We start from the raw sequence: 16,964 nt of genomic DNA, 5'->3' as shown, positions 1-16,964 counted from the left end.
CATTTCACAGTACAGCCCTCCCAGATCGAAGGCAGCCCCGGCTTGGTTTGGCTGCACCCAGAATCTCTGTCAGAGCACATGCTTGGGAACTGAGGGGTGACCAGAGGGGTGGGATACCAAAGTAATGGCCATTCAGGATTTGGACTGGAGGAGATGAGAGGAAAGTGGGCCCAAATAGTCCTGATGGGGGCATTCCTGTGACCTGGGATTGGCAGACACTTAGGCCAAGCCTCCTCTACTTGCACCCCGCTGTGGAGTCATTAGCACCTCAAGGGTGCTGGGCCAATGTGTGCCTGTTGTCTTGACTTGGAAAGGTGCCCAAAGGCACAGTCCCCTGGCCTGGGATGGCAAGGTACAGTAGCTTAGCCTCAGAATTGCAGATGAAATACAGCTGGGAGCCCACAATGCAACTGGGGGGGTGGTGGTGGTGGATGGGAGGGTGGGGGCGACTCCCAGTCCTGGCTTTGATCCAGGGGGGATTTCAAATCCAATGATGCCCTGGCAGTGCTGGATTTCCTGGTACAGCATGGGCTGCTGGACCCTGACAATGGTGAGGTGAGGGTTGTGACCAGGATTTTGGGGATTAGGGCATAGACCAAAACCCCATGTTCTGCTCCCTCTCCCCACCGAGTAGAAACCATGCACTAGACACTGTGAACATCATCACTGCCACCCACCTCAGCCTGAGGAGGCCCCTTGTCCATCTGCATTTGTGTCCCTGTGTCTACGTGGCCCACAAAACACGATGGAGCATGAGGAAGAGAGACATGCAAGTTGCAGACTTTTCAGCTTTTATTACAAAAGAAGAACATGATCCCAGCCCAGTTTTCCAATAAAAGTCACCAACGCAAAGTTTGATTTGGTCAGGGCCTCTCCACCTGGGGAGTGGGCTAGTAGATAGGAGCAGGGCTCCCTCACACAACCCAACATTTCATCCTCCTCAGCTGGACACCCAACATATGTATAAGTTGCTCTCCCGGATGCTCACTGGGCCTCATTGAAGCGGGTCACCATTGTCTTGTGCAGTGTTTCCTTGTAGGATTCGGTTGAGGTGACCCCATAGGAGCTGCCCCGGGCACCCAAGCCAGAGCCCCGTACCCGTGTCTGGGCCTGTGTGAGAGACACAGACTGTCAGGTTGGCTGGAGAGTAGGGAAGGATGGGGGCAAGATGGGGATGCAGTGTGAATGGGGAGTACTTGGGGGATGGGGATAGGACCATGGAATACTCACCTCAATGGGTGTTATAATGCCCTGCTTCTTGCGGCCCAGGCCACTGCCCTCTTTCCAGCCCATGGCCTGGAGCATACGACTGCCAATGTTGTCACTGCCCAACCCATCTCGCGTAGGTTGCTCAAAGTCCCTGGAGGGGACAGCAGTACAGTGTGAGTGACTGACCTGCCAGGCCCCAGACCCCCTCACCTGGCCCTGGACACTCACACAGAGGCTGCAGACATGCCACCGTACTTTCTCCTCTTGGGCTCTGGCGGCTCAGGGATGCCATACTTCTCCCTGCGTTCAGCTGCACGGTCCCGGTACTTCATTTGCTGAGTTTGTGTATGTGTATGAATGGTGGGGGGTTGGTCACATCATGCAAGAAACATGGGAATGGGTGGTGTGGGGCAAGACCTGGGCCCATGGGGAGCTCAATCTGGATGAGAAGTCCCAGATCCCAAGGGACAGGACATAGTGGGAGCAAGCAGCCAGGGTAGGGGAATTTGGAAAAAGCCTCAAAGGGATAGGATATGAGATGACTAATGGAAGTCAGGCTGTACGCAGGTAAGGGACTTGAACTCAGCTGCCTGCACGGATGGGGATCTTGCAGGGGGTAGAGGGGATGGAGTCCAGGAATGGGTCATGCCTCACCTCCATGTCATTCTTTTCTAGTGCTTCCAGCTCATTTTCTGACAGGTGGGCTCGCCGGTGAATCTCGAGGTTTTGCTTCAAGTAGAACAAGAGGCATTGTTAAGCTGCTGGGCTGGGGTAGGTCAGGCTCTAGGGTTCCCTGCCTGCCCTCCCCTCAGTCACCTTGTGGAGCCCTGAGAGCTGCTGATGTCGGATGAGGGCCTCTTTGCTGGGGAACTGACGTCGACAAAGTAGGCAGGCCAGCTTCTGCCAGTCAGTCAGTTTTTCCTCCCGCTCAGTGCCCCCTCGCTCCTGCTCCTCCTCACTGTCACTCTCCCCACTGTAGGCTGCCACCAGGCCCCGTGGCGGGCTCTGTGAGGATGAGGGTAGGGGGAGGTCAGGCCTGGCTGGATCAGAGTTCCCTGCCCCTCTTTCTGCCTTGGGCACTCACTGGGCGGTCATCGCTGGCCAATTTTGGGAGGTCCATGCTGGCGTGCTGCCTCTCGGCTAGTGCTCCCTGGGGTGGAGAGGCACAGAAATTCAGGGACTCTATAGAAGGACTGGAAGAATGACAAAACTGGGGGAGGGGGTGCAGATGGATGGCCATAACACACCTTCTTCTCAAGGATGGCATAGCCAGCATCTGCAGTGGCTGACTCCCGCCTTTCATCATCTCTTAGGGAGCTGATCGGCTGGAAGCTGTTTTTAAAGTTTTCCTTTTGTTTGTTGAGGCTGCGGGCCCAGCGTTCCATGTCCTTGGCAATCTGGGGGTGAGGGTGGAGGTGAGTGCTGGGCACCTGGAGCTCCCCAGCCTTCGGAACCCTCATATTCCTGGGGGAGTCAACCCTATCCACCGACCAACTGCCCTTGAGCAGTCTACTTTTACTGCTCTACAGCCTCAAACTCAGTCCCCAGTCTGAACTACTCCGAGAGACTTCACTTGGCTTCTGAGCTACCACTCTTGCCCCCTTCACACAGTAGAGCGCTCTTTTAAAAAATATAAACCAGCCTCGACCCAAACACTACTTTCTTAAAACCCTTCTTTGGCTTCCTATTACACTAAGAATAAACCCAAACTTACAACTATGGCTTCCGACCTCTGCATAGCCTGGTCTCTACCGACCTCAGTTCCTAACACCCCCCACCCCCCCGCAGCCTCCTTGGTTTGCAATGACAAGGAGGCAGAAACAGTGTGGGGTAGAGAGGTGGGTTCATCTGGGACGCAGACACAGGGAGTCTGAGGCAGAATAAGCAGAAGTGAGAGATGTGGTGATGAAAGTTCGTATTTGTCACACTGTCATCATTGCTTGTCAAGGCCCTTCTCCTGTTGTGCTTCCATTCCCGACAGGTACTCACACTAGTATGTTTGCTGTATGTTTCATCATTCTAAGATAAATAGGCTTGTTTTTATCTGTGTATAATTTTAATTTACATGTGTGATACCACACCATTTCCACATTGTTTATTACCCCCTCCCCCGCCCCGCCACCAGGACACCATTTTTAGAATTTACCAGGTTGCTAAGGGAACACTTAGTGTTTGCTTCTAACTGAGGCTCCCTCTAGCTGCCCACTACCCCAAAATACTGCAATAGCTACTCTCCTTCCCAACCCCTATGGGCCCGTGAGAATTTCTCTGGGATATATATAGAGAGCGAGTGAGCCCTGGTGGCACAGTAGTTAAGAGCTCGGCTGCTAACCAAAAGGTCGGCAGTTTAATCCACCAACCGCTCCTTGGAAACCCTACGGGGCAGTTCTACTCTGTCCTATAGGGTCGCGCTATGAGTTGGAATTGACTCAACAACAATGGGTATATACGCATACATATACACACACATACATACACAGACACACACATATATATACATATACACCCGAGTGGGGTTTCTGAGTCCAAAGGAGTATGCCTGCTGATTAATTTTTACAGGCTAGGCCAGCCTGACTTCAGGCACATACTCGTATCAGTTCATACTCCCACTAGCAATGTGTGAGGATTCCCAGTGGGGGACAGAGGAAAGCTCACAGGGCTCACTTGGATGGCACAGGCCACCTCAGGGAGGTGGTAGCCCTGACAGGAACTGCGAAGACAGGTCACACAGCTGAAGAGCAAAAATAGGCCAGAAGAACTGTCCCTCTTGACCACAGTAAATGTCCACTTATGCATCCATCCACCACCCCACCTCCCTCAGCAGTTGAAGGCAATAGATGACAAAATGTAGTCACTGGAAGATACCCAACAGCCATCCAGTGACTGCTGAACTGCCACAGTATTCACCTGCTGGGCTGTCTTGGTCTTGTGCTTCTCCTTCTTTTCTTTGCCCTCTTTTGAGGGTGCCCCTGTCTCCTTATGCCCATCAGCTGACTGCTCCAAGGCAGGTACATAGGTCCGCCTTTCCCCATCCCAGTACAAATACTGCTGGCTCTGAGCATTGTAGTAATACTGGGGGTAGGAAAAGGGAAGCATGAGGGAAGATGAGAAGGGTGAGCTGCAGGGAGAGCTGCCATCCAACCCAATCCCACCCCAACCACTCCTCGGGCTGTTCTATCACCTGGGAGTTTGGGTCATAGTAGAGGCCAGTCTGAGGGTCATAGTAGTAACCAGATGTCTCATCATATTGGTAGGTGGAGACATCAGGGACAGCTGGAAGGTAAAGAAAAGTGGGGAGGGGGGTGTCACACTTCTCCCTGCTTTGTTAAGAACTCCCTACCCTCTACCCACAGGCTGTGGCTACTCACGGTACTGGCTGTAGGACTCCTGGGCAGTGGGGCTGGTGGCTGGTGGTAGGGCAGAGCTGGGATGGGTGGGGCTCTGGAGCTCAGATTTGAGCACAGCAGGTGACATGATGGTGTATGACTGGTCATGGGGCCAGACAGGGGAACAGGACTCAATGTCTGCCAATGCCACGCCTGCCCACCCAGGATACCCCGTCTGCCCGCCTGCCTACCCAGGATACCCCTAGAGCTCACTCACTTGGCTGTTGGCAGCACTGCCCTGGCTGCTGCTAACCTCAGCTGCTGACTGCTGGTAGATGCTAGGGGCAGCACCAGCCTGGGTGCGGGAGAAAGCCTGCAGTGACACAGAGTCTGCCCCAGGTTCTAGGGAGGCCTCAGGACCTGTAAGAGGGGCAGAAGGAGAAGAATGCCTGAATGGCAGGGCCCAGAACCCTATGCCTGCTGGCCCCCACCATGGGCTGATGGGGAGATGCTAGGGGGCTCACCTGCTCCAGCTGGGTCCCCTTTGGTTCCAGTGATGCTGGGGCCCTTGGTGCCCTTGAGGTATCCATGGGCATAGAGGGAAGACTCTGTGCCCTGGCTGCCGCCATACCCCTCATCCTGTTGGTAGTAGCTGTAGTCGACCGTTGGCTCCTCGGGGGTGGCCCAGGCACCCTCCCCACCCTGGGAGGCCTGAGAGGCAGGTGGGAGGGGTTCATTAGAACAAGAAGGGGAGTAGGGGAGCTAGAGAACCTGATAAGGCACATTGGTCCCATAGATAATGTCAGGGTCTGTCTACCTGACAGAAAAACACACAGCCCTCAGACTGCCCAGCGACAGCAGAACAGGGAGGTGGCAAAAAGCAAGATTGATAAAAAGATGCACGCCAAAATGCTCCCAGAGCTGATACTGGCACATGTGTTACATGTATTGAGTATCAGGCCAAACAAGATACCAGTCTCCTACTTGTTTCCTCTTCCCCCAATTTTCTTTCAACCACCCATACATTCCTTTTTATTAAAGATGTTGTAACAACTCAGGACAATTAAGAAAAAAACCCACCAAATGAAATGGAAAAACAGCCATGATGGTGTTGAACACGAAAACCTGGGAGACAGTGGCTAGGAAGGGAGCTGTAGTTAGGACTGCAGTGGTAATGTGTTAGGAGGCCTAGGGAGCTGAGAGGAATGTAGCAGGGCCCCCAAAGCCCATGTCAGCCACGCTAAGAAGGTTTTGGGTCCACAGATAGCAAGCCAGCCCTTCTGCTTGCAGAGAGAGTACAGGAGGGTGCCCAGGTATCAGGATGCTGGGGGGCAGAGGGGAGTCTGAGTACCTGTGAGATGGCCCACTGGGCCGCAGCAATGGCAGTGCTGGCCACAGAAGCAGCATTGATGCGACTGCCTTCGTTGGAGGCCATGTCCCTGGGGAGGATGTTAGAGAGCAGGAATGAGATGGGAGGGCCCAAGCTGAGGGTCAAGCTAGGAAGGGACATAGGTGGGGCCCTGACCTTTTAGAACCCTTGGCGAACTCAACGTTGATGGTCTTGCCGTCAATGGTGAGTGGTGGGTGTAGGGCCTGCAGTATCTGCAGCAGCTGGGCTGCCTCCTGTGTGGAGGGTAGGCAGGGGCAGAAAGGTCAGGCCCGGGGAGGCCCCCGGCTCCATTGCCCTATATCCAGGCTTGGGGCCGCGGTGGGGGGCTGGGGCAAGGGTCTCTCCTCCCCACCCCAGAGGGCCCTCCCAGCCATCCCGGGGGCCGGGTCCCTGGCTGCCCGGCCCCCCCCTGTGCCGCCCTCACCACGATGGTGGAGAGCTGGATGAAGGCAAAGCCACGGTTCAATTGGGTCTGCTTGTCCTTGATGACGCGTACATTGGAGGAGGACAGCACCGCATAGGGTGCCAAGGCCCCCAGGATGGAGTCCATGGTGCTATGTGGGTTCAGGTTGCGCAAAATGATAGCTGCAGGAAGGGGCAAAGCATTAGGGGCTATCCCTGATATTCTGCTCCAGTCTCACCCTTTGGTGGCTCCCCACTGCTCCCTCTTCTCTGGCCTCCATGCCTTTGCTTCCTCTCACCTTTCCCTCCTAGATAAACTCTGCTTGTGAGCCTAAATCCTAACTCAAGTGCTCATCTGCTGAGAACCTTCCCAACACACCCCCAAACCCAGATCAAGCAACCCTCCTCCTTCCGCACTTCCTATACCACATGTCTGTCCTCCTACCAGGTGGAGACCTCTGTGAGGACTGAGTCCTGGTCACCACCATTTTCTACCTAGGAGAGACCAACCCAGACACCCGAGGGCAGAGAAAGGAGAAAGGAACTGACTCACTGTCGTTGGCATTCTCTGAGCTTGACTCTGAGCCCTGTGACAGGGCTTGGGAGGCCAGCACTCCCTGGGCCTGATAGGGCTGTGGCAGGGGGAGCAGACCCTGGCTTAGCTCCCGTCCACCCAGTGACAGCGTCTGCTGATCCAGCCTTGAGCCGAGGGGCAGCTTCTGCTCTGCCTCTGTCAAGGGTAGTAAAGAATAGGCAGGTGACAAAGGGGGAGACTCCATGGTTAGTCACCCTCCTATCCGTATCAACCCTTGAGCACTGGCCCCTCACCCTTCTGCCACCCACCAACATCCCAGGGAGTGGGGTGGAAGTAGGAGGGTCTCACCTGACTTGGGCACACCACATTTGAAGCACTTCTCACGTCGTTTGAAGTTCTGGACTCCACACTGTGAGGCACAGGCCAGGTCATGAGGGGAGGTAGGGCTTCTTAGGGTACCCTCCAAACTTGGAACCATGGCATCCCTTGGAGAGCCCCACAATGCCCCAGGAAGGGGGTTCCAGGGCCAGGGGTGGGTAGGGTGCTCTGGAACTTTTGCTGCCATTCTTGGTTTCGTGAATGTCCCCTTTACACAGGTTAAATCAATCCCTAGTGCCACACCCTCAATTCAGGAATCAACAGCTCCCCCATCCCCATTATAACTGCTGCCTTCTCCCCTCACTTTCCTCCTCAGGGAATACCAACTCCCAGGGATACCCCTCCCCCAATCCCTTTAGCAGGTTTCCTCTTTCCAAAATATGCTCCCGTTCAGAAACCTTCAATGTTTCTATCCCTAGAACCTGGTAGCCTCTCTTTCCAAATGCCCACCCCTCCTTTCTCTCCAGGACTGGGTTGGATTCTACTGCTCTTGAGAAATCTTCCTTGGATATTCCCGCCTCTGGAAACCCCTGAGCTTCCACTACACTTTTATCTCTGTTCCCCAGTCAGGCACCGAGCACTGATCCTGTGTCAGGCCCTGCCCCATGTGCCAAGGATGTGGCCTCTGCCCTCATGGCCTAACAGCAGAGAGATAGGTCAGTCTGTGTGGATTGTCCATCAACGGGAGATTCACGGTGGGCTGCACAGAAGGAGGGACGTTTGATTTGGGATGCCCAGAAGTTTTTTTTTTTTTTTTTTTTTTTGCTGGGAAGGGATTCCCAGCAGAGGGGACAACAGATTTTCCATAGCTGGTGTAGGAAAATGAAGGTAAAGGCAAAAGCTGAGGCTGGAGAGGGAAGATGATGCTAGATTATGGAGGGTCTTCATGCCTAAGCTCAGAGTTGTAGGGATTTTAAGCAGAGAAAGAAGGTCATGCTCAGAGCTGGTTTTTAGGAATGTTACAGTGAAAGGGCAGGAGGCCAGCATACCAGAGAGGGGTCCGCAGCGATTGTCTGGGTGAGAGGGCGTGAGGATTGGCATGAGCAGCGGAAATGGCAAGGGAGGGAAGGTGGCATTTCTGTGATGGAAGCAACAGGACCTGGTGACCAACAGGATGCAGGGGATAAAGGAGGGGAAGGAGTCGAAGATAAGTCCCTGGTTTCGAGGAGTATCTGAAAATATAGGAGGGATGGAGTTCTGCTATCACTTTGTCCCTATCTCTCCAGAGACACTGAACACCCACCCCCCCTTTTTTTTTAAACAAACAGAAGCCACTCCCCCTTACTAGGCAGAATACTTCTTGGAGAGTGCGTCGGAGCCTCTACAACCTCTCAGTCTTCCCCGTAGGTTTCAGGACTGACAGATGGCTATAGGCTGTGGAACCACAAGGCTGGCTTTGGGTTGGTTGTGAGGCAGGCCCCCAGGGGGCCCCAAGGGTAAATCTGAACCCATTGTGACATCCATGGCCCCTGTGATCAGGAACAAGTCACGGCTAAAGGCTCACCCGCAGCCCACCCCCCCGCCACCCCTCCGAGCCTCAGCTTCCTCCTATGTAATATGGAGATGACCACAAAACCTACAACCATGCCCTTTTGGTCTTAGTTTTGATGCGGCTTTGTCAGAGTGGTCTTCTAGGCTGGGTCACTTAATACAGACTCTCAGAACACCCTGTGCTTTTCTTTCATAATAACAGAGTCAATTGTGGGCCGGGTGCTGTTCTAAATGTTACCCACACATCAATGCATTTTAATCATTACAACTACCTTTTGGGAGAGGTATCATTATTATTCCCATCTTAGAGACACGGAAAGAGAGGTTAAGTATCCTGACCAAAATCAAGGCAGATCTGGGATACTCTAATCTCAGCCAGTTCGGCTCCTGTAGTGCACATTCTACGTACCATGTTTATGCCTACACTGTCGCTAATTAGTCACTCATGTAAATATTTGTTTAAAGTCTACTGGGAATCCAGGCAAGATTGTGTTTCATGAGAGCAGAGAGCCTGGCATTGAGTGAAAGCTCAGCACACATTTTTGGGCAAATTGATAGATGACTGGATGGATGGGTGTATGGCCAGGGACAGTAGTACTTGAGCTGAGTCAGTCCTCAATGCCCACACCCCTCAGAGGCCCCAGACAGAGATGCTGCCGCCACCGTTGCTGTTGTCTCTATCGATGGCAAATGCTGCTTGTTGCCCCTGTACCTTATTACAAAGCCAGTCCTCGTTGATCTTGGGCTTGGGGTCACTGTAGTGCATGGACACCTTCTGGCCCAGGATGTTGAGGGAGTGCTGCGGGAAAAAGCAGACCACCGTGAGGCCCAGGCAGCAGTGCCCCACGCACCGTTTCAGCACAGGAGAAGAGAGTGAGCGAGCCCTTCAGCTGGATGGATGAGGGACAGGGAAGGAGGGAGGTCGGAGAACGGACGAAGGGAAGAAGGAAGGGAAGGAGGGAGGGAAAGCGCCACAGCTCTCGGGCGCAGCTGTTTGCTGCTTTTCCGGGCACACGGACACACACATGTGAACACACACCACCAGGCACACAGTGCTCAGCTAACCGACGCTTGCCAGACAGTGGGGAAAATCCCCACTTGGCCCTGACACTACCAGGCCACACCCAGGGCCAGCACTACACAAGCTACACTTGGGGAGAGGGAAGGAGGGAGAGAGAAAGAGAAAGAGAGTACACGCACGCTAGTGCTGGAGGAGGGGAAAAAGACAGAGCCATATTTGAAAAACACAAGTTCCTGCCATGAGGCTGTCTTCCCATGGATGGCTGGGTCCTGGGCCCATCGCGCTAGCCTGCTGCTCCTGCTGGGATTCCCCCATTTCATTACATCTGCCCCCTTCCACCCTTGCCCGCCCCAAGTCCTTCCTTCCCTGAAGCTTTTCTTCAATGCCCTATGCCAGTGATCTTGGCTGGGGATGGGTGACCAGAGCAGATTCTTGGGTCTCTGAAGGTCCCAAAGCTGCTGGGTAGAGATCTTATGCTGGACTGGGGAAGCAGGCTCCCTTTCTTGCTGGCTGTGCACAGCTCCTTGCTGAGAAGACATGGGTTTGCCTGAGGTGGTAATTCCTGTGGTAGGTATGTGTGGTGGGAGAGGTAGGGGCAACCAAAGTGTGTCCGGGGCATGAACGAAACTATCACACTTGACTGGTGCTTTAGATCAACAGAGCAGCGCTGTCCTCTTGCATGGAACTCAAAAGGCCAAATTCACATGCAGGGAGAGAGCTAACAAAATGGGGCTTACTAGTTAGTATGTGAACAACTAAGTTTCCCAGTAGCTGGATTTCCAGCAGTGCCTGAGAGTGGAACAAAGTCCTGGCTTTGGCTAACCCCAGAGCAGGGTGGTCCCCCTAGGACACACCCTACCCAGGCCCCAGGATGGACAGGCCTCACTCCCTGGGGAGTGGGAACCTAGGTGAAAGAACCCACCCTGGTAGCTCTTTCTCTGAAGGCTCAGCCAGGAGAAGTAGAGGGGCAGAGCTAGTGCCTGGTGGTAGGAAGGGGCCAATGGTGAGCATGGGTTCTTGATGGGAAGCCCAGTGGGGTAGCGAGAGGTGGGAAAAGGAGATAGTGAGGGTCAGGAAGGGGACAGAGAGAAGGGCTGGGGGGGGGATGGGACGTGGGGCCACAGGGCAGGGAACTGTGTCCATAAGAACCAGGCGATGGGGAGCGTTTGATTACATAGTAGTATTTGTTTGGGGGGGGGTTCAAGTGCGGCAAAGCAACCTGATTGGCTTCCATCCATCGTGTAGCGTCCTGCAAGTGACTAAACTCGACGAAGGCGAAGCCCCGGCTCTGACCTGGAGACAGCATTCAGATACAGACGCAGTGGGTTAGTCAACAGCTTTGGACACGCGGCGTTCCCGGGGGCGGGACCCGAGGGGAGAGGACCGGGGGGGCAGAGAGGGAAGGGGGAAGAGGAAAGAGAGAGGAAGAGAGAGAATCAATCAGAGAGAGAGAGACTAGAGGAGTGGGAGGCAAGGCAGATGGCTGGAGGAGACAGGAAGAGGAAAGGCGAGAGGAGGGAGGAAAACAGAGTAGGAGAGATGCCAGAGTGTGGGGTCAAGGGAGATACACACACACCAACTGGGAAGAGAGACAAAGAGAAGGGGCTCAGGCAGACCTACCGGGCCAGCCTGGGGTGACAGTGACAGAGAGAAGAAGCTAGGAGGGGAAGGCTACAAGTACAGGTCTGTCTCCAGAGAAGGAAAGACAGGAAGGTGGGAAGGCTGCTGGCTCCATACATGCCAGAGTAAGTAACTCAAGGGTGGGGCCCACACAAGGCCAGGGGCATTCAGGAGATGTTTAATTCAACAGGTGTTTAAGTAAAGAAGTAAAAGAGGAGCTTGGCTACGTTAGGCTAGGAATGCTCCAGGCTTATGAGGAACTGGGGGGAATTAAGAGGCACAAGCTAACCTCAGCCTCTCCACAGTGCATGGGAAGTGGGCCTCACCAGAGAGCAACCTCAGGACCAAGTTGGGGAGATGACAACCATGAACAGTCCAGGTCCTCCTGGACAGAAGGACAATGGGGGCTGGGATTGGCCAGGAGGATCTTAGAGTAAGAAACAGTGTGTGCCTGGGTAAAGAGCCCAGGGCCATAGAGGGGGCTGCAGTTGGGATATCTCCTTGTGGGGGAGGGAGACCTAGAATCTCTGTCAGCATGAGGCCTAGCTGGGGTGAAGCAGAGTGTGACCTACACGCTACCATGACAGACTCCAGGCCTGGTCAGGGTTGGCAAAGGGATTCAGGGCTTGAGTCCTCAGGAAGCATCTCTTCCTTTAGAGGTGGATACACAGGGAGAGCTTAGGTGTAGCGGGGCTTAGGAGGCATGCTTCATCTCTGAAAGAACAACCATAGGCCATAGGATGCATAGGAGGATAGAATGGTGAGAGAGAGAGAGAGAGAGAGAGAGAGAGAGAGAGAGAGAGAGAGGAGAGAGAGGAGAGAGAGAGGTAGGGGCAGAAGAGAGACTGAGAGATGGAGAGAGAAGCCTAGGCAGAGTGAGGCCCCACTGTGCCTGCCTTGGGGGGCCTAGGCCAAAGGTCCTGCAGAGACAACTCCCTCCCCTACCGCCCTGCTAACCTCAGGCCAACTCCAAGCAGCCTGCAAGAAGGAGGGAGGGAACAGGTGAGGCCAGGAATTCCTGGCTGCTCCTCGGGATGCACCCTTGGACAAGAGCCATCCCTTGCCTCCCCTCCTGAGGTACATGGGTGGGGCCATGTCCAACCTACTTTCTGGTCAGAGGCTGTTACCAGAAAAATGTGTGTGTGTCGGGGAGGGGGGGTGAGGCACAGGGGACGGAGAAGAAAGGAGAGGGAAGAGTGTGCTTGGGAGGGGGAGGTTACCATCTCAGATACTCAAGAGTCCCAAAGAGGAGGTTCCCCGGAGCTTGGCCCTGGCCCTGCCCCCGGGGAGCACTCAGCTCAGAGCTGCATCCCCCTCCCTGATAGCCCCATGAATGAGGCTTTTGGGTGAGGAGAGTAGGGTGAGGGTGAGAGAAGGAAGAGAGGGTACCCCCCCCAATCTGCCCATTCCCAGCTGTGGCAGGAAGGCAGGGAGGGTGAGGGAGATGGCAGAGGCAGGAGGGAGATTTGAAGGCTGAAGCTGGCCAGAAGAAGGGAGGGCACTGGAACAAAAAAGCTCACCTGAGGATTTGTTCCGCATCAGCCGGACCTCCCGTGCTTGGACCCCGTGGGACTGCAGCTGGCCACGGATCTGTATGGGAGATACAGAATGGGGCAGGCTCAGCACAAGAGGGGCTGCTGGATAGTTGAGGCTGGCTGGAGGCCTCCAGGACCCTGAGTGGTCATCGAGGATTTGCACCCACTGTCTCCTCTTCCTCACTCAGGGCTCTTCTCCGAGCAACAATACCTCTACCCCCACACCAGCACCCACCCAGTCAGCTTTCAACCCCAGACTTGCAGAAAGTGACTCAAATGGAGAAAGGGCACAGTGCAAGGTTAAGGATGGCAGCATGATGACCCCTGGGGGGGCACACAGAACAACGAGAGAAAGCAAGCCAGCAATTCATGAATGGTGGGGCAGGGGGTGATCTAACAACGGGCTTGATGGCAGTCACAAAACAAGGAAAGCTGGGACACAATTTGTATCTACCTCAAAGAGATTACCCTCCAGACTGCATCAAAAGAAACCCATGACACAAATACCAAACTGGGAAGGACTGGAGTCTAAGCACATCTTAGCCATGCGTCTAAGACCATGAGTGTAGCAGTAATTTAGGGAGGTGCTTAGGGTTTGGGAAAGTTCCCTGGATAAGTAGGCCAGAGGAAAGCTGTAGGGGCAATTTAGGATTTGGACCAGGTGAGGTAGGGTCTCTAGGCTAGTGAGGCCTCTTGAGGAGGACTGGGAGCCTAGGCCAAACATTCTCAGGCAGTAGTCTTAATGCCTCTGGGCGTCAGTTTTCTCATCAGGTTAAACAACAGAAAGGCGATTAACACACCACAGGGCTGTCACAAGGATGAAAAGGAAAGATAAACAGTCTATTGGGACTCCAAACACTCAGGAAGGGTTCCGGAAACAGCAAGAATGTGGGCTCTAGGGTGCAGCTCTAGGGGTCAGACCCCGACTCCGCTCTGCCACTCACTGGTTGTGGCACCTGAGGCAAGTCACTTTGACTGCTCAGGGGCTTGGTTTCCTCATCTGTAGGACTGGATTACAAAGAGTATCTTCCCTGACAGGCCACTGTGAAGATTAATCAGGCTTGGCATGTGGTCCACCATGTGGTAAAGCCTCAGCAAATGTAAGCAGTCAACTACTACTGACTCTGGACAAGAGCATCTAGCTCTCAAATATGCAGGTGGGATTTTCTCTGCTACAAGATTCAGAGAGTGCTGATAGAGAGTTCACTGGGAAATCAGAGAAGCTAAGTAAGGAGGCTAGTCCAGGGGGCCTCATGGGGCTTATACGTGGATCGTTACAAGGAGTCTGTATGAGAAAGAACAGGAGAAAAGGGAGGAAGATGAGAGAGAATGTCACAAAGGAAAACAGGGTGGGGAAGCTGTCAGCAGCCAGAAGAAGAGTAAGAGAAGAACCCAAGGCTCTGGTACCAGGTCAGTGATGAGATTTGATGATACTGACGAAAGGCATTGGGAAAGAATGAGAAATAAATTTCAAGAAATCCCATGGGGATCCCCTAGGTTGGGAGGGAACCAGCATCATCTCTGCTACCAGCAATACCTAGCGCTGCAGCACTGGGCCTGGCGAGTCCTGGCCCTTGATCAACATATGCAGAAGGGGTGGATGACTAGTGGAATGTGCAGGAGGAATGCACATCTCCCTCCCATGCCCATGATTGCCAGACACCCAACACCACCACCACCCCCTTGGTCAAGCGGACCTATTCAACACTCCTCCCTTCCAGACCAGGAGACTACAGGGCCTGCCCACAGAGGATGGATCAGTGCTGGGGGCAGGAGCCAGTTGGGGAGAGGGGTTGAAAGGCGCTGAGGTTGGGGGTGAGGGAAGGAGTGGGGGAGAAGATGAGGGCCCTGGCAAAGACCCAATCTGGCCTCCTGCTCTGCCACCTGCCCGGGGCCATGGGGGGCACGTACGTCATCCTCAGTGGCTGCCTGTGGCAGCATCCTCAGCATGACGATGTTACTGGCCTTCTCCTCCTCCTCCTCATCCTCCTCCTCCTCCTCCTCCTCCCCTTGCTCGGTCCGATAGTCCTGGTCCCGATAGTCGCCGTCTCGGGGGAAGCCTGGTGGGCCGGTGGGGCTGTGCCTGTGCCGCCGCCGCCGCCTACGCTGAGTCTCGGAGCCCGGGGAGGCCTCGTACGAATCCTGGCCAACAGAACGAGATGAGAGACACCAGACTGGCAGTCAGTCTGGGGCGAGCCTAGGGGCTGGCCACTGGCTCTCTGAGGCAAGCAGGCTCTGAAAGCCAGGGGTGGGCGGGCTCCGGTTAAAGGCTCAAGGCAGACAGGGTGGGTAGGCCCTGGACTGCAGCCCTTCTGGGGCGGGGGGTAGGGGGAGATTGGTGGCAGTTTTAGTGGCGGTAGGGGAAACAACTCCTATGGGCAGGCAGGTCACCAGACACAGCTTAAGCCTCCTTTGGAGTTCGCACACTAGACTCTGTCCTCTGTTCCTCCCTGCCCCCACCCTCACCAATCTAGCTAGTGTGTGCACAATTGTTCCACAAGCCACAGAAGGCCGTCCGTCTCCTATGCAATCAAGCTGTGGGCATAGAAACAGCATAAAATCTCAGCCAGAGCCAGCCAGCAAGAGCTGGCAAAGGTACGAGGGCCACAGATGCTGCCCTTCAGTGCCTAATCTTAAGCCTGGGCCAGTCCTCCACCACCACCAGTATCCCTCAAAACAGGGTGTGGTTGCTGGGTTCTTAGTTTTTACCCAACCCATGCCAGGACTAACCCAGCCAGGCCTGGGTCCATACCCCTCCAGCCCTCAGGAGGGCTGGCTAACTCAGCACCCCACTCCCACTCTTCCCACTGGGTCGACCCAGGACCCACTCAGTGCCCCTGGAGATATCCAGGCACAGCTCAAAAGCTGCCACTGGGGAAGCATGGCTACTGTCATCCCCTGGTACACCCACCAAAGCTGGTGGTCTACCACTGGGGTCTTTGCACTGGACCCTTCAAAGGGTGGCACTCTGGCTTCCAGGGCTGGAGTTGTGAGGATACCCTCCCCACCCCCACCCCCACAGGAGAACTATGTGCTTGCTTGGACCAGGGCCCTGACTGCCCCATCAAACTGGGGTTCCCAAGGGTGCTTCTCCCCCTCATATGTTGGTTCCCTGATGGTGAATATTATCCTCACCCCTCAGGCTAAGGGTAGCTACCCAACATGGAATTGGCTACCCCCTGAGCCCAAAGGAAAGAACTGAGGGCTCCTTCCTTCTGTCTAGGAGCTCTGTCATCACTGGGAATGCCCATGGTTGGCCTCCTGAAACTGCTCTGTTTGGTAATATCCTATTCCCCCAGGTGCCCTCCCAACCTCAGGCGCCAGATCCCATGTGAGAACTCTTCAAGTGTCCTAAATGGGCTGGGAGAAGGCAGTACAGGGCTTGCAGTGAACCACAGGGTTCAATGAATCACTGAACAACAGGGAAGAAGGGAAAGAGGTGATAGCCGGGGCCTTCAGAGGTAGAGCCAAGCATGTGGAAGCCAAATCAGTAGAGCACCCCTTAAAAAAAGAATGGGCACAGACCCTTCAGGTGAGGCAAAGCCACCCAGCACAGTCCAAAGGCATGGGAGCTGAGAGCTACCTGCACATGGTGCTGCAGCCTGACGCAGAGGCCCTTCAGGAGTCCTCCCCACCCAGGCCTGGCCCAGCTCTCCCCAGGCCTCACCTCTGCACTCTGCTCCTCGGATGAGTCGTCATAATCATGCTTGCCCTCCTGGCTGCCATATTCGCGGGGATACGAACGGTAGTCCATGTCCCGGTAGTCGTGGTCTCGGCTGCGGCTCTCCCCACTGTCATCCTGTGAGCGGTCAGTGGCTCCATAGCGGCCAGTCCTGTCTCCACGACCACCTCTGGGGGAAGAAGAATGGGGAGGCATTAGAGGCAGTCCTTTCTGAAAAAGGTATAAGAGATAAGGGTGATCCCTGCCCACTCCCTCTAGGTTCTCAGTCCCACCCACCCTCCAAACAGGGATTCCTAAATCTTTACCCCATGGGGCAAGCTCTCGCCTCTCTCTCAAATCCAATCCACTTTTCTCCATCCCTCCCCCACCTCTCTG

At 54.7% G+C, this 16,964-nt stretch overlaps 1 protein-coding gene across 10 annotated transcripts in view; it reads right to left on the bottom strand.

Annotated features, from left to right (window-relative positions):
- Nucleotides 1-774: 774 nt before the first annotated feature.
- Nucleotides 775-16,964, bottom strand: part of RBM10 (RNA binding motif protein 10) — a 44,969-nt gene continuing 28,779 nt past the window's right edge. For 3 of the 10 annotated variants that reach the window (XM_064278198.1, XM_064278204.1, XM_064278206.1), the window contains 23 exons: nt 16,575-16,758; nt 14,819-15,049; nt 12,893-12,962; nt 10,972-11,045; nt 9,444-9,530; nt 8,230-8,412; nt 7,211-7,271; nt 6,881-7,057; nt 6,350-6,510; nt 6,061-6,158; nt 5,887-5,974; nt 5,060-5,246; nt 4,813-4,955; nt 4,578-4,695; nt 4,391-4,482; nt 4,117-4,281; nt 2,457-2,606; nt 2,294-2,359; nt 2,026-2,214; nt 1,864-1,938; nt 1,438-1,544; nt 1,231-1,360; nt 775-1,110 (listed from right to left, as the gene is read on the bottom strand). In XM_064278198.1, coding sequence (XP_064134268.1) covers nt 985-1,110; nt 1,231-1,360; nt 1,438-1,544; nt 1,864-1,938; nt 2,026-2,214; nt 2,294-2,359; nt 2,457-2,606; nt 4,117-4,281; nt 4,391-4,482; nt 4,578-4,695; nt 4,813-4,955; nt 5,060-5,246; nt 5,887-5,974; nt 6,061-6,158; nt 6,350-6,510; nt 6,881-7,057; nt 7,211-7,271; nt 8,230-8,412; nt 9,444-9,530; nt 10,972-11,045; nt 12,893-12,962; nt 14,819-15,049; nt 16,575-16,758 — 2,962 coding nt within the window. In that variant the 3' untranslated portion in view covers nt 775-984. The remainder of the gene's footprint in view (nt 1,111-1,230; nt 1,361-1,437; nt 1,545-1,863; nt 1,939-2,025; nt 2,215-2,293; nt 2,360-2,456; nt 2,607-4,116; nt 4,282-4,390; nt 4,483-4,577; nt 4,696-4,812; nt 4,956-5,059; nt 5,247-5,886; nt 5,975-6,060; nt 6,159-6,349; nt 6,511-6,880; nt 7,058-7,210; nt 7,272-8,229; nt 8,413-9,443; nt 9,531-10,971; nt 11,046-12,892; nt 12,963-14,818; nt 15,050-16,574; nt 16,759-16,964) is intronic. The other 7 variants (XM_064278201.1, XM_064278199.1, XM_064278205.1 and 4 more) reach the window with 7 other exon arrangements.

Source organism: Loxodonta africana, chromosome X (genome assembly GCF_030014295.1).
Source record: "Loxodonta africana isolate mLoxAfr1 chromosome X, mLoxAfr1.hap2, whole genome shotgun sequence".
NCBI lineage: Eukaryota > Metazoa > Chordata > Mammalia > Proboscidea > Elephantidae > Loxodonta > Loxodonta africana.
The sequence above is the reverse complement of the archived record's forward strand: the minus strand, read 5'-3'. Positions and strand labels throughout refer to the sequence as shown.